This window comes from Oryzias latipes, chromosome 11 (genome assembly GCF_002234675.1).
Source record: "Oryzias latipes chromosome 11, ASM223467v1".
NCBI lineage: Eukaryota > Metazoa > Chordata > Actinopteri > Beloniformes > Adrianichthyidae > Oryzias > Oryzias latipes.
Genome location: NC_019869.2, coordinates 3690658 through 3717846, shown reverse-complemented (window position 1 = coordinate 3717846; position 27189 = coordinate 3690658). Strand labels below are relative to the sequence as shown.

General features: G+C 38.3%; 1 pseudogene and 6 gene segments (V, D, J or C); 3 read left to right on the top strand and 4 right to left on the bottom strand.

Annotated features, from left to right (window-relative positions):
* LOC101157140 overlaps nucleotides 1-203 on the bottom strand; it is a 2703-nt gene extending 2500 nt beyond the window's left edge. The window contains 1 exon segment of the C gene segment in view: nucleotides 180-203. Coding sequence covers nucleotides 180-203 — 24 coding nt within the window.
* Nucleotides 204-5266: 5063 nt separating this feature from the next.
* Nucleotides 5267-6076, top strand: LOC101167551. The segment is given in 2 exon segments: nucleotides 5267-5476; nucleotides 5591-6076. Coding segments are annotated over 2 exon segments (360 nt in total).
* A 1607-nt stretch (nucleotides 6077-7683) lies between these two features.
* LOC101156902 lies at nucleotides 7684-9551 on the bottom strand. The segment is given in 4 exon segments: nucleotides 7684-8158; nucleotides 8922-8973; nucleotides 9294-9399; nucleotides 9508-9551. Coding segments are annotated over 4 exon segments (516 nt in total).
* Nucleotides 9552-9565: 14 nt separating this feature from the next.
* On the top strand, nucleotides 9566-10517 carry LOC101166808 (annotated as a pseudogene).
* Nucleotides 10518-16581: 6064 nt separating this feature from the next.
* On the bottom strand, nucleotides 16582-24735 carry LOC101156664. The segment is given in 4 exon segments: nucleotides 16582-16917; nucleotides 17863-17900; nucleotides 24534-24539; nucleotides 24722-24735. Coding segments are annotated over 4 exon segments (375 nt in total).
* Nucleotides 21849-22566, top strand: LOC101167052. The segment is given in 2 exon segments: nucleotides 21849-22075; nucleotides 22190-22566. Coding segments are annotated over 2 exon segments (363 nt in total).
* Nucleotides 24736-25067: 332 nt separating the features above from the next.
* On the bottom strand, nucleotides 25068-26950 carry LOC101156419. The segment is given in 3 exon segments: nucleotides 25068-25545; nucleotides 26489-26540; nucleotides 26936-26950. Coding segments are annotated over 3 exon segments (384 nt in total).
* Nucleotides 26951-27189: the final 239 nt, after the last annotated feature.

The window sequence follows — 27189 nt, the reverse complement described above, 5'->3', positions numbered from 1 at the left end:
ATCCATGTTCCTGTTGGAGTCAGTGGTTGCATTTCCATAGAAACACTTTGCATCAGCAGCTCCATGCTCCAGTGCTCTGGGAGACTTTATAGTCCTGAGAGTTGAAGACTGGATGACTGACAGCTGTCCTTCATCACAGCAGAAGACACAGAAATCCTCCTCCTCCTCCTCAGTCAAACCATGACTTTGATCTGCGTCCTCATCTGGACTCTCCTCTGCTTCATTCAGGGTGAGGAAGATGATGTTTGTGTCATGTGAGAATCATCTGGAGTGCAGCTGAGTTTCTCCTCAGCATCTCATGTTCTTTGTGGTTCTTCTCTCTCTGCAGGTTCTGTTGGACAAAATGTTGTTTTGACTCAGCCAGCAGCTAAATCAGTGCAGCTCGGTCAAAAGGTCACTATTGACTGTAAGGCCAGTCAACAAGTACATCACTACACTGGTCCACAATACTATCTTGCCTGGTACCATCAGAAATCTGGAGAAGCTCCTAAAGCTCTGATCTACAGAACGTCAGACAGATTTTCAGGAATCTCCTCCAGATTCAGTGGAAGTGGATCAGGAAATGGAATTGACTTCACTCTGACCATCAGTGGAGTCCAGGCTGGAGATTCAGGAGTTTATTACTGTCAGAGTTATCACAGTATCAACAGTCAGGATGTGTTCACTCAGTGAAAAGTCATCGTACAAAAACCTCCTTCATCAGAATGAACGGAAACTCATTTGAATGTTTCTGCCTCAAGTTCTTCCAGAGACTGAAACACTGACTGATTTACTGTAGACACACTAAACACACAATTCAGAGACACTTCATGCAATAGTGTAAATTCTCAGAAATTCATACAAATTATGAAAATAAGTAACATGTTAGCCCCTTCCTCTGGTGAGAAACACCTATAGTGACACTATTTTATGCGTTTTCGTCTGCAGTTTAAAATGACTCAACCCAATTGAAATGATCACATGAGTAAACAGTTTATTAAAAAATGTATTGGATAACTGTAAACCCTAACGAGTTGACAGAACTTAAAAATTATTTTGTAACAGATTACGCAATAGTTTTTAAGTTATATTATTAAAACTTTTAAGTTAACATTTATTAAAATTTATACTGTCAGTTGGCTTAAATTTGTATTATTTCATATTAAAAATAATAAGATTCCTTAACTTATAAAAGAGCTATTATTTGCTCAAAGTTTTTAATTTTTTCCAACTAAAAAAAACACTTTAACTAACTATATTTTTATAATATTACACAACTCACAAAATATGTAAAATTCACTCAAATGTTTTATAAATTCTCTAACTCATTAAATGTGTAGCATTGAAAACATTTAAAATTCTTCACCTTAAAATGTTTGGACTTGAAATGTATTCTAAACAGAGATATTGATACTGCCCCACTACAACATTTTATAAACTAACATTGATAAAAAACAACAAATATGAAAGCCACACTAATGATTGCTTAATACACTTTTTTTAATTGCTCTTTAAAAAAAAGCACAAATATCAAGAGGATGAAGAAACAATCAGTGAAATAAAACTGCATTATAAGAGTGCAACACAACATATTGACAAAAAGTGTGTGTTTTGTATTGTACAGTAGAAAAGCAAATGATCACAACAAAACACATTAGTAGCATAACACTTAAACCAACAAATAGTCCATTCTGGGAGACTCACTCAACGAAACATTCTCCGGGGTCAATAAATGTCCTTTCAGTGGTTTGCTGTCCTCAAGGCTCATGACAACGTTCTGAATAACTGTGAAGGCAAGTTCAAGTTTTTTGGGGTGCTGTAGGTCCAGAGCATAGAAGTCCCCGAAGAGTAGAAGAGATTAGTCAGCCTGATCTGTGGGACTACTGACGGCAGCATCAGGAGCGTCACCACGACAACTGAGAGGAGAACCACAGCAGTGTCTGTGAGGTCTAGTATTCTGGAAAATACAAAACAAAAAACACAGATGAGTTCAGACCCTCAAAGATATTCATCACACTAATGTCCAAAACTGACATTCCTGCCAATGTGAATCTTTTCTTGCTAGCATTCTGTTAGCTTTTAATCAAATGGCTATGATGCTTTAAAGACCAACTCCAATTAAAATTGTGTTTTTAAAAAGTTCTTTAGCATTTTTCTGAAAATGGAGGACATTTATAAAATAATTTAAGACTAAAGCTTCATTTTTCTTTATTCAAATAATGATGGATCAGGAGCAGAAAAGGTAAACGAAAAGGTTCCCACTCCTTCCAATCAGGAGTCCCTGATGTTCGCCTTTCATCTTCCGTCTCATTCTTAAAACCATTTAAAAATATCACTCAGTTTACAAACTACAAACAATTGCCTATTTATTATGCAACTCAATAAAATCTCAATCAATATTAAAGGATTAGAGAAAAGCATTGTCAGGGAGTCATGTGCACTTACAGTACAGGTCTCTAAGAAGCTGGAGGCATCTTCATGCAGATAAACAGGAAGTGCATGGAGGACACGTGCCCGTCTCATGTTCACGTCACGCTGGTCCTAAAAGAATAAAAAGAAATATACATTACCATTGAAGCAAACGCAGAGCAAACACTTCCAATATCTACTTAAGGAACTTTAAGAAATAATAAAATTATACCTTTTCTAGATGTCTATTTCTAGTAAGAGGACAATGCAGTGTTTATGGCATGATCCACTTCAGGTCAAAGACCCAAAGTCATTTTTTAAGGCAAGTTGCACCTTGGCTTCTTATAGCTGTTTACAAATGATTTGTTATCCGTTTTTGAATTATGCTCATTAGAAATTCACCTGGAGGTCATAAATCCTAACCAAGCTGGCCAGTTCCTGTCTGTTTTGGTGGACTTAGTCTCAGAAAAGGGCAGCTTTAAGTTCCACAAACATGTAAAAACTGCACAATTTCCTCTGACTGCATTTACTCTACATAAATCCATTTCCGATCTTGACAGATGAGTTTTCATGGTTTCAAATGATGGAATGGTGCTAATGCAACATTATTGTATTATTGTATTCCAAAGTGTCTCCACATACATGGCAGTGGAAACACTTTGGAATATTGGCTATGTAGTACTGCAGTATTATATGTAGTACTGCATAGTGCCAAAGTAGCAGAACACAACTTGCACCTCCATTCCATTGTGCCACCTTCAGCCTGCAATCTAAATATGTTTAGTTAAATTGTAAATAATTTCAACTCTTTAGACCTTTGGCTAAATGGGCATAAATGTTTCCATGCTGCCGTATAAATCTAATAATGGTAATAGTTCAGGATAAATATATTAAATAAGTATAAAACTCACCCACTGACAGCTGTTTCCTGGTGAAATGGTGACTTTCTGGTGAACTTTCTGAAGTTCAGTCTCTGAAAAAAGACCAAAAGAGATTTTTCAATGGTAAAGAAAAATGTTTCAATTATATTCTGATCAAAACATTTATTGCACTACACAAACTATTGCATTTTTGTTTTTTTTAAATAGCTCTAGACAAGTAACTGATCAGGAGACAAGTTACCTTGCTGGCCTTGGCGTCTACCTGGATCGAAACACTAAACATTGTAGTTCGGTACCTGAACACAACACGAGCACGTTGATTAATCTATTTTTACAAAAACCTTTTTTATAATGGAGATCAGTGATTTATAAAAGCTTAAAGCTGCATTCAAAACCCAATGCTTCCATGTAGCAACCGGGCTTAAAACTTTTGGCGGTAGCTCCTCCCACACAACCGTTAGAGGCTTTGAGTGACATTTTTGGACATGTGTCCAGCAGCAAACTTTAGCCACAAACAGAGGCCTCCAACGTGAATTTCACACGCAGATCACGTTTAGTGTGATTGCAGCATAACAGATCATTTCTACCTCTGAAAAAAATTCATCACTGTCGTAACTTACGGGCAGAGACGCATTTTGGGTTTGGCTCGCCATGATACGTCTGCTACGACGTCACGAACTAACATTTGTCACATTAAGCTCTGTAACGATCGTATCACACATATGTTTAAACAACAGTAAACCACATTTATGGTAGCATAAGAGCATTTTAAAGCATTTCATTCAAAATAAACCCTGAACGATACTTACTAAATTAAATCAGGGCTGAATACAAGACAGCGCCACTGAGGAAAACATCAGCGATGAGGAGGAGGGAAAAAAAACGAGGTTGGGGCGTCTTGAAGCGTGGCGAAATCACAACGCATTGCAGAAAAATAAAATGCTCGACTTTCAATTTCAAACGTCGCATACTCGCACTCGGCAAATGCAACAGGAGAGAAACAACACAATTTAACATCAACATTCAAATACTGTAGAGTCTTTATTCCAGGATCTTCTTTTGTCAGAAACATCTTCAGTGACACTTTTTGAACTTTTTCAGTTTGTAGATTTAAGTTACTCATCTCCATGAAAATGATCATGTGACTTGATAGATTGACGACAGTCTACCAAACCTTTTACAGGTAAAGATAATCTGATTTTATTGTCTCTGGGGCCTTTGGTACAGAATCCTCACTGATGAGCATCAAGGAACAGAAATCAGGAAGAGTCCTCTATAAATGTAAAACCCTTGAAATCAGTGAACTGTTTCCATCTCTTAGCCCCTAAACTCATATTGTGGAGAAGTTTCTGACTTCTAAGATCCAGTTTTGTCAGCTCCTGATCCCATAAGTGTGGAGGAGCTCCCAACCTTGATGATGTTTGTGCTCCAAAACCCAAAGCAGTGACAGGGCTTCAGACTCACAGTTTTGTGCTTTTCCAGCTCCTGATCCTGCAGCTGTGGAGGAGCTTTGAAATGTGAAGATTTACCTCTTTGTGCTTCTAAACCAGCAACCATGGAGGAGCTTTTAGCTTTGGAGGGCGACTTATTTTAACTTCTAAACTGTAAATGCAGAGAAGCTCTTTATCTAAAACTCTGTTCTCTTTTGGATCTAAACCCTTAACTGAAGGGGAGCTTCTGACTAGAACTTTTTACTTTTTTAGCTCCTAAACCTGCATCTGTGAAGGGACTATATATAGTGAAAGCAAACTAGTTTTGAATTAGCCTTAAATTTAGCCACATGCCTGACTAAAATAGGCACACATAAATTATTTTATTTGTGAAGAATGATCAGCCATGAGATGAAAGTGTCTATCTGTAAAGGCCAAAACACTCTTATCTGTAATTAAAAGACTCTTTAACACTCTTGTCCAAACACTAAATCTATTCTGCTAAAGTGACTGACTGTGGAGTCTTAATCCCAGAGTTGTGCTGCTGCAGCTCCTGTAGGCCAAAGATTCCAAGCTGAACATCCAGAGCTGCTGAGAACAGCTGCAGATGACTGACTCAGTGTGTTTGCATATGTGTGCTGCCTCTCTGCTTCCAGCAGTTAAGAGCTCAGTGTTGATCAGTGGCTGTCCAGACCTTTCAGAGACACTGACACACCTGCAGCACAATGAGGATGTCACTGACTCTGCTGCTGGCTGTCCTGGAGCTCCTTGTTCAGGGTGAGACTCTCTGCTGGAAACTTGGATTCATCAGGAAACAAACTTCATCACAATTCTTAGATTTCTGTCATCTGGATTCATCTCAATGACTCTTCTGTTTTTCCTTTTTTCCAGGTTCATCAGGTGAAATCACTGTGACTCAGACTCCTGGATCTCAGTCTGTTGTTCCAGGAGAAACTTTCTCCATTAGATGTCAAACCAGTTCATATGTTGGAAACAACATTGGATGGTATCTTCAGAAATCTGGAGAAGCTCCTAAACTCCTGATGTATGATGCTTCAACTCGTCAGTCTGGAGTTTCTGATCGTTTTCGTGGAAGTGGATCTGGCAGTGATTACACTCTGACCATCAGTGGAGTTCAGGCTGAAGATTCAGGAGTTTATTACTGTCAGCAGGATTACAGCTTTCCGTTCACACAGTGAAACAACGTCGTACAAAAACCTCTTTCAGCTAAAGAGGAACTGATCTGAATGAACAGCTGCTCTCAACCTTTTGGTGCAAATGTGGACTTTCCCATAAATTATTACATTTTCTAACATTAATGAATATACCAGAAGAAAAAAATGCTGAGCTATGAAATATGAAGACATATTTTCCACCTTTGGATGTTTTTCACTTTGATACCAGAGGTTCAGACATTAATATTTTTGTGTTTTTTAGGAGACAGACATTTACAGCAATCTACAAACTGTACATTCACTATTTTACATTCCATCAAAGTATCTGCATTTGTTTATCAGGTAAAAAAATAGGAAAATATATTTACTACTGTCTAGATCAGGGATCACCAACCTTATTCAGGATGAGGACTATTTTATGGGTCTAAGTCATATGAAGGGCTATTCAGGACCTGTTTACTGCAAATTCACCAAACAACTAAACCACAGACTAGTATAGTAATAGTAATGAAATAATAATTAGCAGTAGATATCTTAGCACTATGAATTAATGGTTCACATATCAAAAGTATTTTTCCCCACAATTCTAATCAATGATTTACACAACAGTAATGACAAGAAAAACATGTATAAACATGAAACATTGATTTATTTCTGTTTATCTGCTGAAACATTAGAAAGTCAGGAGGGACACTAGTTGTACTGGTGGTTCAATAGATCAACATTTTTGAAGGAAATCATCAATCTTCTTGTCAGAACAAGTTTTGGAGTTTTTTTAAAGCTTAATGAATGAAAATGTCACATTTTGTGCAACATTTTCAGATTAATAGTGTTAGTTTCATCAATAATTTCTGTCATTTGTTTGTTCATTTACTATGTATGTGGGAGGCCTACATAGAAATCTAACCGGCTTTCTCTTTATGTAAAGATGTGCAGCTCTAAATGAAGCTTCAGTTGCTTTCTGGGATTTTTTCACAGACTTAGTGAAAATAGTCTCCAAGGAAAAAAGACGTTGCATCTTAAAAATATATTTATTAATAAAGTAAGAGAATCAGGTGATGTCAGAATGTCCTACTTTCCATTCTTTCACTGCGTCCCCTGCTGCTATGAAGCCCCTCCCACTAGTTGCAGAGGAGCAGCAACTTTTTCCCGCCATAGTTCGGCCCACCTGCTGCTCCTCACTGAATGGTTTCATGAACCCACACATGGAGACGTGTGCTTCTCATTGATGCAGTTGTAGAACTCTTCAAAATAAATGAACCTAATCTCTCATCATCCGCGTCCTTGGTGATGAGGTCAAGAAAAGTATTTGACAGAAACGCCTCCCACAGGCGGTGGGAGCTTCAGGTGAAAACACTTTAGGAGAAACCTGAAGCTGCAACTTTGATGCATGTTAAAACAGAGACCATGGACGCCATTTTGACGCTTGAATTGCGCTCGGTGTGAACAGACAATTGACCTAAATGATAAGAGGAGGGTGCACAAGAAGAACAGCGAGAGCAGGTGGAGGTGGTGGGAGGGGGAATCTGTGGTCTACGTGTGTGCAGAACTGTGGCAAGTTATTCGTTGAACCCCTAATTTCTTCAGAAGATTAATTAAATTTTTTAAAATTATATTGAATTCCCTCATGATCTGTGATATTTTTAGAGCATCCATTTTTGAGGCTTTAAGTTTTCCCCACGGGCGACCATGGGGACTGCTTTGGTGACCCCTGGTCTAGACTGTAGCCCACAAAATGTATTTTACCATTTAATCAATGTAAATGTTTTAATTAAAAAGCATATCTGTAAGAAGTTACAAATAAACAACTTCAAAGAGTATTTTTTATTTTGCATAAAGTATCAAACAAGTAACTTCTAATAAAAATGTTTTTTTTAGCATACAAAGAAAGAAGATTAAAACATCAATGCAGCTGAAATCTCAGTAAAAGCAAAAACACAATAATATTGTTCCAGTCAGTCAGGTGGTGACTAGGAACACTGGTTTCTCCACAGAGTCTCTGGGACTGGAGTCTGGGAGTCCTGGGTGGCCTCACAGGTCACAGAGTCCAGCTTCTCCCACTGGTCTGCAGGGAGCCTCAGGGTGCTGCTCCAGCTGTAGAGGCCGTCCTTCTGCAGCACCCCGGGGCTCCTGCTCTCCTCCCAGCTGCTGCTGATGCTGCTGCCGCCCACCTTCCAGGACAGAGTCCAGCCTGAAGGGAAGCCATTGTTGGCCAGACACAGGAGTGTGGCCTTCCCCTCATGCATGGAGGGGGACAGCACTGTCAGTTTGGGACGGACATCACCTAGAAGACACCAATCAGGTTAGAGGACAGGAAGCACACAGCTGTCAATCAAACTCCTTGACTGTGTGAACGTTGATGTTCTCCTTGAAGAAGTTTCTGTCAGATGTTAGTTTCTGCTCCATCAGTCACTCACTCACACACTGTTTCACTTCCTTTCAGAAAGCTCTCATGCAGATCAGCACACAGAGTCCTCATGAGGACAAACGCTCTTTGGAACCAATGACAGTTCAAACTAGAAGATACATCATTTTCATGTTTGTTCAATTATTTCAGGAACATTTGAGCAAACAGACTGAAAACATTTTAAGATCATGAGATCAGTCAAAAACATAAACTAATGTAAAAAAAAACATCTTTATGCCAATAAAAAAAAAAAAAAAACAAGAGTTGCTGAGAAGAGGTTTGTCAACCCCGTGACCCAGAGAGAGGTAAATGCAGAATTTAGAAATGATGTGAACTAATATAAACTTTTAAATTATTTTGTCAAAATACTGAATTAAAACAAACTATACTGTGGCAAAAAGACAAGACAAGAGTTTTGTATAAGTATCTTATTTTGAAATTAATATGAGATGCTCACAAATAAAAGTTATTTAAGACTTTAAATTATTTATAAATAAAAACCTGGAACATAATTTAGGAGCTGAAACATTGAAAAAAGGTAAAAATAAAATCTAAAATATTTTTTCTAGACTCTTTAATTTCTTTTAAATAATAAAAACAATTGAGTTTCATTTTTATATAAATGTTTTTAGAAACTTACTTCCAAGATCCAGTCTGGTTCCTCCACCAAACGTGTACCACAGTGATACAAACTAACTGAGTCGTCGTACAAAAACCTCTGACTGCAGAGAGACACGCTCTCTGACTTTGAACACAACAAACTCAACACAGTCTGACTGGAAAACACAACTTATATTAAATATGTAATTACAGATGTGAAAGAGTGTTTTTTTTATTTTGCTGAATTTTGTTTTGAGTTCTTGTTCTGAAGATCAAAAAGTACTTTATTTTATAGCAGTGGTAAAATGTTTCCCAATCAAAGAAATCGGATGCTGTAGGCAGATCGAAAACTTGAGTGAATAGCTTGTTACAAAAACGATATTCTTCTGTCGTAGATAAGACAACGATTGACCAGGTACTGCACCGTTGAGGGAAATGAACTGGCGATGAATTCTGGAAGGTAGCCACCATAAATACTGGAGCAGGAGATGAGGTAATAGCTGACAGCTGGGTTCAATCTGTGGATGAAGGAGAGAATTGAGGGGGGAGAAGAGGACTCCCTGTGATACCATGACATTTTTTACCTAAATAAACTCCATAACAGAAATGTAATTTCATAAACGGACTGAGTGTAGAAGTTGTGTCCGAATTCCTTCACTATGCACTGCATGCATATATTTGCATATGTGTGCTGCCTCTCTGCTTCCAGCAGTTAAGAGCTCAGTGTTGATCAGTGGCTGTCCAGACCTTTCAGAGACACTGACACACCTGCAGCACAATGAGGATGTCACTGACTCTGCTGCTGGCTGTCCTGGAGCTCCTTGTTCAGGGTGAGACTCTCTGCTGGAAACTTGGATTCATCAGGAAACAAACTTCATCACAATTCTTAGATTTCTTTCATCTGGATTCATCTCAATGACTCTTCTGTTTTTCCTTTTTTCCAGGTTCATCAGGTGAAATCACTGTGACTCAGACTCCTGGATCTCAGTCTGTTGTTCCAGGAGAAACTTTCTCCATTAGATGTCAAACCAGTTCAAGTGTTAGCACCAACCTTACTGGTACCTTCAGAAATTTGGAGAAGCTCCTAAACTCCTGATAAGATATGCAACAACACGTCAGTCTGGAGTTTCTGATCGTTATCGTGGAAGTGGATCTGGCAGTGATTACACTCTGACCATCAGTGGAGTTCAGGCTGAAGATTCAGGAGTTTATTACTGTCAGCAGGGTAACAGCTTTCCGTTCACACAGTGAAACAACGTCGTACAAAAACCTCTTTCAGATAAAGAGGAACTGATCTGAATGAACAGCTGCTCTGACACTGAACACATTACAATTTTACAAAAAACCCTTTTATTATTAAACTATTGGTTAAAAAAATGAAACCATTCTTTAATTTGACAGTTACATTGTCAATGAAAAAACTGTTAAGTTTGAAAAACTTTTAACCCCATTTAACTTTTGACTTAAGACCTGCAAAGGAAGGTCTAAAGGCAGGGATGCACAGTTTAGTTTAGTCTGTAGTCAGGCAATCGATTCTGAGAAACTTTATGTTCTTGGTGATTCATGTTTATTACACTGTTACCGGTATGAAGCCCATTGCGACGACAATTGTTGTAAATATTGGGCTATATAAATAAAATTGCATTAAATTGAATTTCCATAATGAACATTAAACTGTTGTTCAAAGTTATTTTTAAAGCTAAAAATACTGACATTGTGCTGTTTTATCAGTAAATGATGGAGGAAACTGAGGGTTAAGATAGAGTGGCAACGTGAGAGATATTTTTTGGAATCCAAGGTGCTGTTTGAGTTGAGTCTAGGCCTGCACAATATACCGCAAATTTATCGTTATTATTATTATTATTAAGCTGTGCAATATGCATACCACAAAAGACGGCGAAAATCACAATAAATGTTTACCTTAAATGTGCTAAAACAATCTCATGGCAGCTTGAAATATTGAACAAATGACCAATCGGAAGGACCCGTTTACATTGTTGATCAATCAGATGAGCCCTTTTATGTCAGTTGGAGTATAATTTTTATACTGTTGCAGTGAAATGGAAATGATGTTTTTGGTTGTTTTGCTATTTGTTTATATACCGCGAATTATATCGTTATCGCAAATTTAATCACCAAAATCGCATATCGCAAGTTTTTCTCATATCGTGCAGCCCTAGTTGAGTCCATATCTTTAACCAATGCTTAACTATGATGTTGTCGGTATAAAATGTGGGAGATAGTTAGAGAGGAAAACACAAAAGAGAGAGTAGAGTAGCAGAGGCAGAAGTACAAGACGACTCCTCTATTGGTAACCAGGCTGGCTTAACCATATGACTTCGACACCAAAATAATATTGTTCAGATATTTGCAGCCCAATAGTAAAATAAAAAAGTTCAGTAAGGAGAGTCTGCCGTTATCATTGCTTTTCTGCAATATAAATTTTCTCATCCTTGGAAGCTTTTTCCCAGAAGAATTGGGCAATAGAATTGTCAAGGAACCTGAAAATTTGCTGAATACTGGTAGGCATTGAAAAAAATAGAGAAGTTTAGGCAGCACATTCATTTTGATGCAGTCACGATTAATTTGATCCAGTAATGGATTAAAGTTGGTTTTGAAAAGATCAGAAAAGTCCTTTGTTACTTGAACGCCTAGATACTTAATGATACATGGAGAGATTTTAAAAGGTGAGTCAGATAGGGGGGTAGGCCATATCCTCTGGGTTGATAGGAAGAAGTTCACTTTTATTTAGGTTTAATTTGTTGCCAGAGATCTGACCAAACTCCCTCAGCAGAGCTAAAACTGGAGGCATGGAGACAGCTGAATCTGAAAGAAATAATAAAAGGTCATCTGCATATAAGGCTACTTTATGATATACACCACCCCTCAAGATACCGCACATAGAGCTAGTTCTAATGGCCGCCGCGTGTTGTTCAATGGCTACAGCAAATAAAAGAGGGAAAAGAAGACAGCCCTGTCTAGTTCTACGGCCCAAGGGGAAGTATTTCCAGAAGTCATTATCACGTGTCCTAGGTGATGTGTGCATTAATTTAATCCATGAGAGGAATTTATAGCCAAAGTGTCTCTAAGTATAAAACAAGTAAGGCCACTCCACCCGATCAAACGCCTTTTCAGCATCCGTGGAGATGACCATTTCGGGGGTGTCATTTGGAGAGGGGCAGTATAAAATATGCATAAGGCGCCTAAAACTATGATATGAATGTCTGGTTTTAATAAAGCTAGTTAGGTCAGGACTGATTAATGTGGGAATTATCGGCTCCAAGTGTTTTGCTACATCAAAAATTTTAACATTTGCACACAGCAAAGATATAGGCCGATATCTGCTGCAGCATCGAAGATCTTTATCTTTCTTTAGGATAATTTAGATTGTGGCTGTTGCAAAGTAGCCGGCAAGATCTGCTGAAGCCTTTAACATGTTAAGCATTAGAGGGGATAGTTTATCCATAAAAACCTTAAGAAATTCAGATGGGAAACCGTGAGGCAGTTCCAGGGCTTTTCCCATTCTGCATAGACATGACAGCATTCTTCAGTTCTTCAGCAGTGAAAGGCTTATCAAATCAAATCAAATCAACCTTTATTTATATAACACTTTTACAAAAACATATGTCACTCAATGTGCTGTGCATAAAATACAATAAAATTTTAAAACAAGATGACAAGACAAACAGTGCGACAACCCCCACCCCCTCCCCCAACACACACACACAGACATACATACGCACACCATGATAAAAAAGTGATAAAATGATGGAATGTAGAGACCTGGCTTTGTCCTGAAGTGGGGAAACGATATTTTGGGGACATGTCCACATCAGTGACCCCCCACCCAAGTTCACGGAGAACACTACCACAGAACCCCCCAGATCCGATCAAAGTGTCAGACCCGGGAGATCCCGCTGCAGTGACCCCGTTCACTTAGAAGGGTCAGTCACCGATGTGGAGGATCCCTCAGAGGAAAACACTGGAGTTACAAATAAAATGTAAAAGGAACAAAATTAAAATTAAAATATATTTAAAACATGAACAAGAAACAAATAATTACATAAACCTTAATAGACATATGCCCGGAACTCCTGGGTGGTGATGGGGTGCTAGTCTGGGGCTGTGGGCGCCCTTCTTGGGTGGGACTCTGCGTTGGGCTCTTCCGGGGCGGCGGGGGGCTGCTCTCCTGGTTGGGCTGGGGCGGCGCTCTCTTTCCCCCCGTGCTTCCCTGCTCTCTGGCTCTGGGGGCCTCGCGGCGGTCCTGCTGGTCCTGGCCCGGGTGGCGGATTTGGTCGCCCGGGGGGCGGTTGTCCCCCTGCCTGCTGCCGTGTGGCGTTGGGGGGTTCCGGCTGCCGCTGCTGTTGCGGCCTCCTCCTTCTTTTCACATTCCACCATCCATTTTAGAAGAACATAAACACTCACCTGAGCACAGGTGTTAGCTCACCTTTGTACTAATAGTTTGCATGATTGAACGAATGAAAGATTTCACACTAGTTGGTTTAAAGGCATAGGTATGCGTGTGTGAACACTATCTGTTTTGTGTACATGTTGACATGTGGACATTTTTGCAGCTAGCAGGTGTGTTGATAACATTTCAGTGTGTGTGTGGACAGGCCCCGCCCTTTTTGTACTACATTTGAACCTATCTATGCTGCTTCATGGTCTTATCCCCCCCCTTCCTATTATCACCCTCCTATCCTCCCCCTCTCTCTAACATCCCTCTCTCTTCTTCCCTCCTTTCCTTTTCCGTCCGGTCCAACACCAAAGATTTTCAAACATGATTGAAATGAATAAAGTTTGGCTTCGATTACAAAAGGGGTTTATTCAGACATACCTTGGTTTGTTTGAAGATTCATAACCCCTGTTGTTTAAGTAAAATATGTCCAACACAAGAGGCCCTCAGTTCTCATCTGTCTGCCCAGTTGTTGGACAGGACAAGTTAAAAAAAAAAAAAAAAATTAATAGACATATGAAATGGTAAGAGTGACTAAAAAATAAATTAAAAAAATACAAATAAATAAATGTATTTACATACACATATAAAACTAGTAAAAAGAGAAAATAAATAATTAAAATATCAAATAAATTCCTAAAATTCAACTAAAAGCTAAATTAAAAAGGTAGGTCTTAAGCCTTCCTTTAAAAAAATGAACAGTCTCTACGGCCCTGAGGCTCTCTGGGAGGCTGTTCCACAGGCGGGGTCCGTAAAAACTGATTGAGGCCTCACCGTATGTTTTAGTTCTAACTTTTGGAATAACTAAAAGGCCGGTATCAGAGGACCTCAGGGTCCGCGAGGGCTCATACTTTAAAATCATGTCAGATAAATATGAAGGCCCAACCCCTTAAAACATTTATAAACCAATAAAAGAACTTTATAATCAATTCTGAATTGCACAGGGTGCCAATGCGGCGATTTTAAAATGGGTGTAATGTGTTCCTGTCCCCTCGTCCTTGTCAATACGCGTGCTGCTGAATTTTGCAGCAGTTGAAGGTTTTGTAATCCTTGTTCTGGGAAGACCAGAGAGCAGGGCATTACAGTAATCTAGTCTGCTGGTAATAAAAGCATGCATTAGCACCTCTGTACTGGCAAGAGAGAGAAATGGGCGGACTCTGGATATATTTTTTAGATGATAAAATCCTGTTTTTGTGATATTTTTAATTTGTGGGATAAAATTCATTTCAGAATCAAAAATGACACCCAGGTTTCTCACACACTGAGAAGTTTTGTAATTCTTTAGTTTAGATAATACAATCTCTCTTGTCTTCAGAACCGATCACTAAAACCTCTGTTTTGTTCTGGTTTAGCTGTAGGAAGTTCTCTGCCATCCATGACTTAATGTCTAAAATACATTTTAAGAGTGTGTTTACGACTCTTTGTCATCAGGAGACACAGTGATGTAGAGCTGAGTGTCATCAGCGTAGCTATAAAAACAAACGCCATGCCTCCTGATGACGTCCCCCAGTGGCAGCATATATAGATTAAAAAGTAGTGGGCCTAAAATTGAACCTTGGGGGACCCCACAGTTGATCTCAAAGACTTTTGAGGAGAAGTATCCATACTTACGTAAAATCTTCGATCTGTGAGATTGTGAGACTGTGAGACTGTGAAATTGGATTAAAACAGTTTTTTCAATCATTTTACTTAAAAATGGTAAGTTGGATACTGGACGATAATTGTTATAGTTGCTTGGATCTAAATTACTCTTCTTCAGAAGAGGCCTCACCACTGCCGTTTTAAAGGCAGCAGGGAAGACACCTGTCTGAAGAGAGTAATTTACTATATTTAAAAGCTCAAACTCAAAGAAGTCATAAAATGATTTCAACAACGATGTGGGGATAGGGTCTAAAAGGCAGGTGGTAGGCTTTAACTGGGAGAAAACCTTACCAAGTGCCACAGCATCAACCAGGACAAAACTTTCCAGTGTTTCCTCTGATAAATGCAATGCTATAGATTCATTAAAATCAACACATTTTTGAGTTAAGAGACTAAATCTAATAGCATTGATTGTACTCCTGCAGTGGTCAGCAAAACTCTCACATACAGCATCTGAGGCTGCTGGAGGACCTTTGAAAGTCTCTTTTGGTCTAACTGTCTATTGTTTCAAACAGAACTTTGGGGTCATTTTTGTTTTGTAAAATTAAGTATGAGAAGTGGAGGGTTCTTGCTTGTTTTATTGCATGACTGTACATCATTTGCTGTTCTTTAAAAATGTCGTGATGTACAGTTAATTTTATTTTTCTCCACTTCCTCTCCGCTCTCCTGCATTCGCGTTTCATGGCTCTGATAGGTTCGTTCCTCCTGGGTGCTGTAGCTTTAGTTCTCAATGTTTTAGTTTTAAGTGGAGCTACAGCATCAACGGCTGACTGTAGTTTGGGGTTAAAATGTTCAACCATAAAATCACATGATGCCGGTAAAATGTGAGCGGGAGTTTGATGTAAAATATTGATAAAATTTGCAGCCAGATCAGGAGTTATGTATCGTTTCCTCGCAATAGAGCAGCTACATCTGGTTCAACTGTCGGAATATTAAGATGTGAAAAGAAAGTTTTGTAACGTTTCTCATCAGGAAGACATTCAGAGATGTATAGAGCAGAATAAAACTCCCTAAATTTATCATTGATAGTAAACCATTCAATAATTAAATACATTTTACATTTTAAATGAAAAAAATGTCAAGTTTGCTAAACTTTTAACCCCATTTTATTTCTCTAATGATCATTAAACTATTGTTCAAAGTAATTTTTAAAGCTAAAAATACTAACATTGTGCTGACAAAAATTTTTATGAAAAAGGTTTAAACTGATACATTTAGTAAAACACATTTTCTATGGACTTTGGTTTACAAAATCACCGCACAAATATGACCTCAGTGATGCTGTTGTTGGAGTGTAGAGCTGCTATAAACATACTATACTATACTATATACTATACTTTAGATATACTATACATTTTAAAATAAATTTTTTTTATTTTAAAAAGGTATTTAAAAATGTTTAAAATAAATTTTCATTATTTTAAATTTGTTGAACAAAAACGTGTCATTAAATGTAAAAAAACTAAACAAACCAAAGTTAAGTTGAATAAAAAATCTTTATTTAAAAAAAGAAGCATTCAGAACATTCAGAATGATGATGAAAATAAATGCCACAAAGATTACAAAGTGAAGTCAGAGTAGTTTAAAACAAAGTAAAAGAATCCCAGTCAGTCAGGTGGTGACTAGGAACACTGGTTTCTCCACAGAGTCTCTGGGACTGGAGTCTGGGAGTCCTGGGTGGCCTCACAGGTCACAGAGTCCAGCTTCTCCCACTGGTCTGCAGGGAGCCTCAGGGTGCTGCTCCAGCTGTAGAGGCCGTCCTTCTGCAGCACCCCGGGGCTCCTGCTCTCCTCCCAGCTGCTGCTGCTGCTGCTGCCGCCCACCTTCCAGGACAGAGTCCAGCCTGAAGGGAAGCCATTGTTGGCCAGACACAGGAGTGTGGCCTTCCCCTCATGCATGGAGGGGGACAGCACTGTCAGCTTGGGGGGAACATGACCCACTGCATGAGGAGACACAAACAAGTTCATGAGAAATCATCCAAAGAGAACAGAAACTCTTCCTGCAGCAAAATGCTGCTTTATTTCTTCAGTTAGTTTAACACTTTTTTTCAATGTTTCACTTCCTTCTTTAGGTGCTGTAACCATGGAAACAGATGAGCTTCACCAATGAACCACATCAACAAACAGGTTTCATTCTTAATTTAAAATAAGAAAAAGATCTTTGAGATATAAACTTACTTCATTTAACTTTTAAAAACCTGACAAAGAAAAAAGACATTTACGTTTTTCACATTCCGTGTTTTTTTAAGTGAATAATAAACAGAATCATTTTCTTAAAAGATTATTCTTAAAATATGGACAATCATTTGCTTGAGCAGATTATTAAAGGTTAAAAATATTTAACAGAGTTCACAGATTCTGACATGAGACGAGAATAAAAGCAACAATTTGACGATGAAACGTCTTGTTTACTTTAATTTTTATAATTACTTCACAATACTCACCTATGAGTATTTTGAGATGTTAAAAAATTCACACAATTATATTTTCAGACTTTCCTTTAAAAAAAGCTATAATTTATTCTCGAAAAACTTTATAAAATTACAAAAAATCAATTAGTTTCCAGAATTATTACAACTTCAAAAAAACGGAGGTTTCATTTTCTTCTCAACACAAAATTGTAAAAATAACCAAAAATTACTTGTTCATATGTTATAACTGAATATAAAAATGTTGGAAAACTATAAATTTACCTTTACAGACAGATTACTGACAAATGATTTTCAAATGGAATCACGTTTATTTGCATCTGTGAATGTTTCCTGCATTATATGAAAAAACTAAATCTGTATAAATCATAAAAGTAGACAAATGTTAGTTTATGGTACTTAAAAGAAAACACGTTTTGTTAAAACATGGATGTAAATTGAAAATAAATTACTTACAATCAACCTCCAGTCTGGTTCCTCCACCAAAAGTCCACCACAGTGATACAAACTAACTGAGTCGTCGTACAAAAACCTCTGACTGCAGAGAGACACGCTCTCTGACTTTGAACACAACAAACTCAACACAGTCTGACTGGAAAACACAACTGATATTAAATCTCATTACAGACATGAACAAGTGTCATAATTATTTAGCTGAAATTTAATCAGAGTTTTTGTTCTGAAGATCAAAAAGTACTTTATTTTGGAGCAGTGGTAAAATGTTTCTATATAAAAGTACTAAGTATATAAAAGTAAAATATAGAAACTATAAATAGAAACTATCTTTCCAATGTTTACTACGGAGGATGTTTCCTCTAAATAGGATGGCAAAAATAGACCCATTTTGCTTTGAAACTGATCTTGGCTCCATTATCAGTCCAATACAGTATTGTCAGTTAATTCATCCTAATCATAACCAGGCTAAAGCGGCTGGGTAGCTCGGTTGGTGGTGAGAGACTACCACAGGGATCCAGGGTTTGATAGGAATGAACAATGGGGCAATTACTGTATCAATGGTGAACAATTAACATCACCCAGTGAGGGCCTTTGGGCAAGACCCTTAACGCTACTGGCTACCAGCATGAATGTGCATGAATGATCCTGGTGACTGTCAGAGGGACCGTAGGCTCGAACTGGCAGCCACGCCTCTACCATCACTAAGAATGAATGAAGAGAGAATGAAAAATGGACATAATGTACGCGCTTTGAGCGTCTGGAAAAGCGCAGATAAATCCAATCAATTATTGTTATTATTATTAAAGGTATGTCTGAGCCGTCTTTTTGGCATCCTTGGGTCAATTGTATTTATTTTCTAACGCTTAACTAGGCAGTGTAAAGATTTTGTGGTTTTGTTCTTGGTCAGGTTTTTGGTTTTCTTTGTCAGTCACTCCACCTTCAGGTTCATGATCCACAGCTGTCTTCAGTTCAGTTAATTAACCTCAGCCTATTTAAGTGTCTTGGTTTCTGTTCTTCCTTGTCAGGTCATCTCCTATGTTTTGTCACAGTTTTGTTTCCCCTCATAGTTTTGTCATGTTTCAATTTGCTAATTAAATGTTTTATTTCCTGTCACCAATCCTGGTCTCCTGCATTTTGGGTCCTCCACCACGAGTTCCTGACAGGGAGTGCTTTTAACGTTTGGGAGACTGCAACTCACATCTCTCTCTTAACCCTCCTGTTATGTTGCGGGTCAAATTGACCCCTTATAAAGTTTGAACATCTAGGAAAAATAGTTAAAAGTATTTTTCCAGCATGAAACTTCTTTTGCTTGCTTTAATTAGTGTAATCAACATATATTATGAATTTGGTTCATCTCACATATTTGCAACCCCCCCTGCATGTTTATATCACATAGATACTGTTCAGGTCAATTTGACCCGGCAGTCAAACTGGAGGTTCAAGGATGTCTTATTATAAGTAGTATTGCTTTCTTTGCAGCTCTGAGAAATATTTCACCCCAATCACACACATAAACACACACGCACGCACACACACGCACACACACACACACACATACACACACACACACAGGTGCATAGGTGTTATGACTTTAAGGAACCATTTATGTTCTCTCGGGAAAACTCAACCCACATTCTGTGGACACTCAACAGGGGAGGGGCAAAACATATAAAAGATTCTCTGCATGGGAGTCCTTCCAACATTACACTCTTTCAGGCAGACCTTTAGAAATTTAGCAGCAGAAGCAGAACGATGACAGTCCAGGAGATTCTGGAAGTCATCACTGATCATGATCAGAAGAGGACTATCTGAAGCTAAATTCTGATTGTAATGATTTTGATTTTGAACCAGATGAAGGAATTGTTATTCCTGTTCCTCCAAGCAAGACATTCATGTCAAAGAATGGTGAAATACATTGGTCTTCATCCCCAAATATGCGTCAGACAAACCTGTCTGCAGAAAACATAATAAAGACAGTTCCAGGGCCCACTAGGATGGCAGTGACTCATGGGACCATGTCGATTCAATTCAATTCAATTTTATTTGTAAAGCCCAAATTCACAACAACAGTCGTCTCGATGGGCTTCATATCAGAAATTGAAAAAGTTAAACATAAAATCAGAGGGATCATGAATACATAGAATTCAAAAGGAAAATACTAAATTGAACTAACTAAACCGACTAAACTAAACGGTAATCCCTGCCCTTAGACTCTTCTTCGCGGTAAGAAAAAACTCCTAATAAAAAAAAAAACAGATTCTGGAAACAAACTAAGAAACCTCAGGGGTGCCCACATGAAGGAGGGATCCTCCCCAAGGACGGACAGGCAATTTACCAGAACTCATAGAGAAGAGTTAACTTATCTAACTCTAAAGCTACATATTTAAAGTCCAGCAGACGAGCTTCATCCAGATGGAGTTGAGGGGACGGCCGGGGGCCCGAGTCGAGCCGGAGACAGGATCTAGGTCAAGACAAGCATGACCTGTGTGAAATGTGCAAAATTAATTAGCACAGTGTGATGACTGATCACTCTTGTGCTGTGTATATGTACAGACACACACACAAGTTCATATTGCAATTGCTTGTCTGTTGTTTTGTGATTTTGTTTTTTTCTGGTTCACAGTGCATGTATGTAAAAGAAAATTTCAAGATTATGTTTCAATGTTATGTAAAACTATTGTATTTTATATGGTAGTCTTTCAAAAGTAATATAGTAGTGAAAAATTTGAAAAAAGTTTGAACATATATATTTTTAAGAAAAACGAGTGAATTATCTAATAATTGAACCACTTCCCGTTAGAGGTAAAGAACACCATTTCACTAAGTTTTTGAAAGAATAATTGTTAATGGAGTTAGTGATGAAATATTCACATTGCTTGTTAGGATTTTCTGGGTTTCAGACATTTTTCAATTAATAAAATATGCACTGGGTCAAATTGACCCAGGAACATCATCTCTGTTCCTCACAAACAAACATAACAGGAGGGTTAACCCTTGTGCTATCCTACGACCCCACCCTTACATTAACGTGTTATCTCTACCATGACAAAGGTGGATAAAGGTGGAAAGATTTCATGTAATCCATGGACACCAGTGAAGATCATAAATCATTCAAGAAAAAAGTTCAGAGCACTGTCTAGTGGGTCTAGATGACCCCATTTCCAATGTTAAAGTGCCTAGGATAACACAAGGGTTAATTACAATTTAAAACTGGTTGTTGTTGTTTCTCTTTCGGCTTTTCCCATCAGGGGTCGCCACAGCGAACGAGTCGCATGGTAAACTTGGCAATGTGTTTTACGCCGGATGCCCTTCCTGACGCAATCCTCTCAAAGCAACCGGGCTTGGGACCGGCATAGAGGTAGAGAAGGGAACAGGGAGCAGCCCGGATTCGAACCCTGGTTTCACGGACGGAAGGCGCCGCAAACCAGCACGAGCTAAACCGGCTCCCTACAATTTAAAACTGGTAATATTTTAAAATAAATACATCACGCATGTATAGTGGATCTGGATTCTGGGCCTGGGGATGACCATTGTATGAGAATTCCATTGCCAAATTCTATGTTTTCACTCTTTTTTTTTTAAAGGGAGCACCAGCCGCCCTGCAGGAGAAGCCCATATCAGCCGCTTGTATTCAAGACTTTGTTCTTTAGGTCATGACCCTGAGTTCATGACCATAGGTGAATATTGGAACTAAGATTAACCAGAAAATTGAGAGCGTTGCTTTCTGACTCAGATCTCTCTTCACCAAAATGGAGCAACACAACAACAGCATAACAGCAGACGCCGCTAAAATCCAGCCTTTAATATCTCTGATTTTCCTGCTATCATGAACAAAACCCCAAGATACTTAAAGTCCTCCGCCTGGAGAGGACAAACTACCTATTAAACCGACCAACCTATCAACAATTCATTTAAAATAATTATTGTAATCTGTGATCAGAAGTGACTGAGTGTGGAGTCTTTATTCCAGAGTTGTGCTGCTGCAGCTCCTGTAGGCCAAAGATTCCAAGCTGAACATCCAGAGCTGCTGAGAACAGCTGCAGATGACTGACTCAGTGTGTTTGCATATGTGTGCTGCCTCTCTGCTTCCAGCAGTTAAGAGCTCAGTGTTGATCAGTGGCTGTCCAGACCTTTCAGAGACACTGACACACCTGCAGCACAATGAGGATGTCACTGACTCTGCTGCTGGCTGTCCTGGAGCTCCTTGTTCAGGGTGAGACTCTCTGCTGGAAACTTGGATTCATCAGGAAACAAACTTCATCACAATTCTTAGATTTCTTTCATCTGGATTCATCTCAATGACTCTTCTGTTTTTCCTTTTTTCCAGGTTCATCAGGTGAAATCACTGTGACTCAGACTCCTGGATCTCAGTCTGTTGTTCCAGGAGAAACTTTCTCCATTAGATGTCAAACCAGTTCAAGTGTTAGTAGCAGCTACCTTCACTGGTATCTTCAGAAATCTGGAGAATCTCCTAAACTCCTGATATATAATGCTGTAACCCGTCAGTCTGGAGTTTCTGATCGTTTTCGTGGAAGTGGATCTGGCAGTGATTTCACTCTGACCATCAGTAGAGTTCAGGCTGAAGATTCAGGAGTTTATTACTGTCAGCATGATTACAGCTATCCGTTCACACAGTGAAACAACGTCGTACAAAAACCTCTTTCAGCTAAAGAGGAACTGATCTGAATGAACAGCTGCTCTCAACCTTTTGGTTCAAATGTGGATTTTACCATAAATTCTTAGATCTTCTAACATCAATGAATCTACCAGAAGAAGAAAAAAATGCTGAGCTAGGAAAATTTTAGATATTTTTTCCACCTTTGGATGTTTTTCACTTTGATACTAGAGTCTAAGACATTTATGTTTGTATGTTTTTTAGGAGACAGACATTTACAGCGATCTACAAACTGTACATTCACTATTTTACATTCCATCAAAGTGTCTGCATTAATTTATCATTAAAAAACAGGAAAATATATTTAATACTGTTTAGATCAGGATCACTAACCTTATTCAGGATGAGGACTATTTTATGGGTCTGAGTCGTATTAAGGGCTACTCAGGACCTGTTTACTGCAAATTCACCAAAAAACTAAACCACAGACTAGTATAGTAATAGTAATGAGAATAATAATTAGCAGTAGTTATGAATTGATTGCTCACATATCAATAGTATTTTTTCCCCACATTTCTAATCAATGATTTACACAAAATTAATGACAAGAAAAATATGTATAAACATGAAACATTGATTTATTTCTGTTTATCTGCTGAAACATTAGAAAGTCAGGAGGGACACTAGTTGTATTGGTGGTTCAATAGATCAACATTTTTGAAGCCAAGGAAATCATCAATCTTCTTGTCAGAACAAGTTTTGGAGTTTTTTGAAAGCTTAATGAATGAAAATGTAACATTTTGTGCAACATCTTCAGCTAAATAGTGTTAGTTTCATCAATAATTTATGTCATTTGTCTGTTCATTTACTATGTATGTGGGAGGCCTACATAGAGATCTAACCGGCTTTCTCTTTATGTAAAGATGTGCAGCTCTAAACGAAGCTTCAGTTGATTTCTGGGATTTTTTCACAGACCTAGTGAAAATAGTCTCCAAGGAAAAAAGACGTTGCATCTTAAAAATATATTTATTAAAAAAGTAAGAGAATCAGGTGATGTCAGAATGTCCTACTTTCCATTCTTTCACTGCGTCCCCTGCTGCTATGAAGCCCCTCCCACTGGTTACAGAGGAGCAGCAACTTTTTCCCGCCATAGTTTGGCCCACCTGCTGCTCCTCACTGAATGGTTTCATGAACCCACACATGGAGACGTGTGCTTCTCATTGATGCAGTTGTAGAAGTCTTCAAAATAAATGAACCTGATCTCTCATCATCCGCGTCCTTGGTGATGAAGTCAAGAAAAGTATTTGACAGAAACTCCTACCACAGGCGGTGGGAGCTTCAGGGGAAAACACTTTAGGAGAATCCTGAAGCTACAACTTTGATGCATGTTAAAACAAAGACGGTGGACGCCATTTTTTTTTTAAATTTTTTCAATTATATTGTACGACGGAGTTTTAGGGCCACCAAAAAAAAAAAAAAAAGTAAAATTACGAGTTTTTATCTCCTAAATTTAGGAGATGAAAACTCGTAAATTTACGAATTTTTGAGAAAAAAGTCATAGATTAACAAGGAGAAAACACCGAAGTTGTCCATTTATCGGAGCATCGGTTGAAGATGAAAGATGTGGAGCTTTTTGTGAAGCTTTATTTCCGGATTATTATAGGTTTAAAACAAAGAGATTCTGAACCTTTGGCGACTCAAAATCAGATTATTGTCAGTAGAGGCGGCTTTCCGGGATTCAGTGTCAGTAAAGCGAAGTTTCATATGAAAAATAAGGAGCTCAGAGACACGTTTGGGTGTAGAGGAACGCTGCAGCTTTTATTCTCCTTTTCATTCACAAACCCTGAAGTTCATCTGTCACCTTACGTCAGGAACCTGTCATCAGATCCGAACACCAATGCGGAAGTAAACGTCCCGTTATATCATCAAACAACAAAGATGAATGAAAATAGTCTATTATATTAGCATTAGAACGTTGAAAATGCCAAAAAAGTGCTCCTCCTCAGACGGAAGCGTCACACAAACGTAGAGATCTGGAGGAAGAAAGGATTGAAGTGGAAAGCTGCAGGGACACCGATGGCTTCATGGGCTGCAGGGATCCTGCAAACCAACCATCAATAAATAAAACTTGAATAAATTGTAAATCAAACAAATGAGCTTCCAGATATTTGGAACGTTCAAGCTCATTCAGCTCACCTGTTCAACTGAGTTTAGTCGTCTGCTCTGTTGCTGCGCAGCGTTCACCTGCTGCTCTGCATGCTCACTTCCACTTATTATCGCAAATTTACGAGTTTTTTTCTCATAAATTTACGAGTTTTTATCTCCTAAACTCATGAGATAAAAACTCGTAATTTAATTTTTTTTTTTTTTTGGTGCCTCTAATACTTAGTCGTAATATTGAATTCCCTCATGATCTGTGAAATTTTTAGAGCATGCCTTGCTGGCCCTTTAAGTTGCTCTCATGGACGACCATGGAGACTGCGTTGGTGACCCCTGGTAGAGACTGGTGCCCACAAAATTTATTTTACCATTTAATTAATGTATATTTTTTAATAAAAAGTATGTTTGTAAGAAATTACAAACGAAACAATTTTAAAGAGTAATTTTTAATTTGCAGAAAGTATAAAAAGAGTAACATCTAATAAAAATGTTTTTATAGCACACAAAGAAAGAAGATTAAAAAATCAATGCAGCTGAAATCTTAGTAAAAGCAAAAACACAATAATATTGTTCCAGTCAGTCAGGTGGTGACTAGGAACACTGGTTTCTCCACAGAGTCTCTATGACTGGAGTCTGGGAGTCCTGGGTGGCCTCACAGGTCACAGAGTCCAGCTTCTCCCACTGGTCTGCAGGGAGCCTCAGGGTGCTGCTCCAGCTGTAGAGGCCGTCCTTCTGCAGCACCCCGGGGCTCCTGCTCTCCTCCCACCAGCTGCTGATGCTGCTGCCGCCCACCTTCCAGGACAGAGTCCAGCCTGAAGGGAAGCCATTGTTGGCCAGACACAGGAGTGTGGCCTTCCCCTCATGCATGGAGGGGGACAGCACTGTCAGCTTGGGGGGAACATGACCCACTGCATGAGGAGACACAAACAAGTTCATGAGAAATCATCCAAAGAGAACAGAAACTCTTCCTGCAGCAAAATGCTGCTTTATTTCTTCAGTTAGTTTCACACTTTTTTTCAATCTTTCACTTCCTTCTTTAGGTGCTGTAACCATGGCAACAGATGAGCTTCACCAGTGAACCACATCAACAAACCGGTTTCACTCTCAACGTAAAATAAGAAAATGATCTTTAAGATATAAACTAACTTCACTTAACTTACAAAAACCTGACAAAGAAAAAAGACATTACGTTTTTCACATTCCTTGTTTTTTTATGTGAATAATAATCAGAATCATTTTCTTAAAGGATTGTTCTTAAAATATGGACAAACATTTGCTTGACCAGATGATTAAAGGTTAAAGATATCTAACAGAGTTCACAGATTCTGACAAGAGAATGAGAATAAAATTAACAATTTGACGTTGATATGTCTTGTTTACTTTATTTTTTATAATTACTTCACAATACTGACCTATGAGTATTTTGAGATGTTAAAAAATTCACACAATTATATTTTCAGGCTTTCCTTTAAAAAAAGTTATAATTTATTCTCGAAAAACTTTATAAAATTACAAAAAATCAATTAGTTTCGAGAATTATTACAACTTAAAAACAAGGAGGTTTCATTTTCTTCTCAACACAAAATTATAAAAATAACCAAAAATTATTGGTTCATATGTTATAACTGAATATAAAAATGTTGGTAAATTATAAATTCACCTTTACAGACAGATTACTGACAAATGATTTTCAAATGGAATCACGTTAATCTGCATCTGTGAATGTTTCCTGCATTATATGAAAAAACTAAATCTGTGAAAATCCTACAAGTAGACAAATATTAGTTTATGGTCTTAAAAGAAATCACCTTTTGTTAAAACATGGATGTAAATTGAAAATAAATTACTTACAATCAACCTCCAGTCTGGTTCCTCCACCAAACGTGTACCACAGTGATACAAACTAACTGAGTCGTCGTACAAAAACCTCTGACTGCAGAGAGACACGCTCTCTGACTTTGAACACAACAAACTCAACACAGTCTGACTGGAAAACACAACTGATATTAAATCTCATTACAGACATGAACAAGTGTTATAATTATTTAGTTGAAATTTAATCAGTTTTTGTTCTGAATTATCTTTCCAATGTTTCCTACTGATGATGTTTCCTCTAAATAGGATGGCAAAAATAGACCCATTTTGCTTTGAAACTGATCTTAGCTCCCTTATTAGTCCAATACAGTTTTGTCAGTTTATTTATCCTAATCATAACCGGGCTAAAGCGGCTGGGTAGCTCGGTTGGTGGTGAGAGACTACCAGAAGAATCCAGGGTTTGATAGGAATGAACAATGGTACTGGGGCAATTACCATATCAGTGGTGAACAATTAACATCACCCAGTGAGGGCCTTTGGGCAAGACCCTTAACGCCACTGGCTACCAGCATGAATGTGCATGAATGATCCTGGTGACTGTCAGAGGGACCATAGGCGCGAACTGGCAGCAACGCCTCTACCATCACCAAGAATGAATGAAGAGAGAATGAATAAATAAAAGGGAATGTTTTTAACATTTGGGAGACTGCAACTCACATCTCTCTCTTAACCCTTGT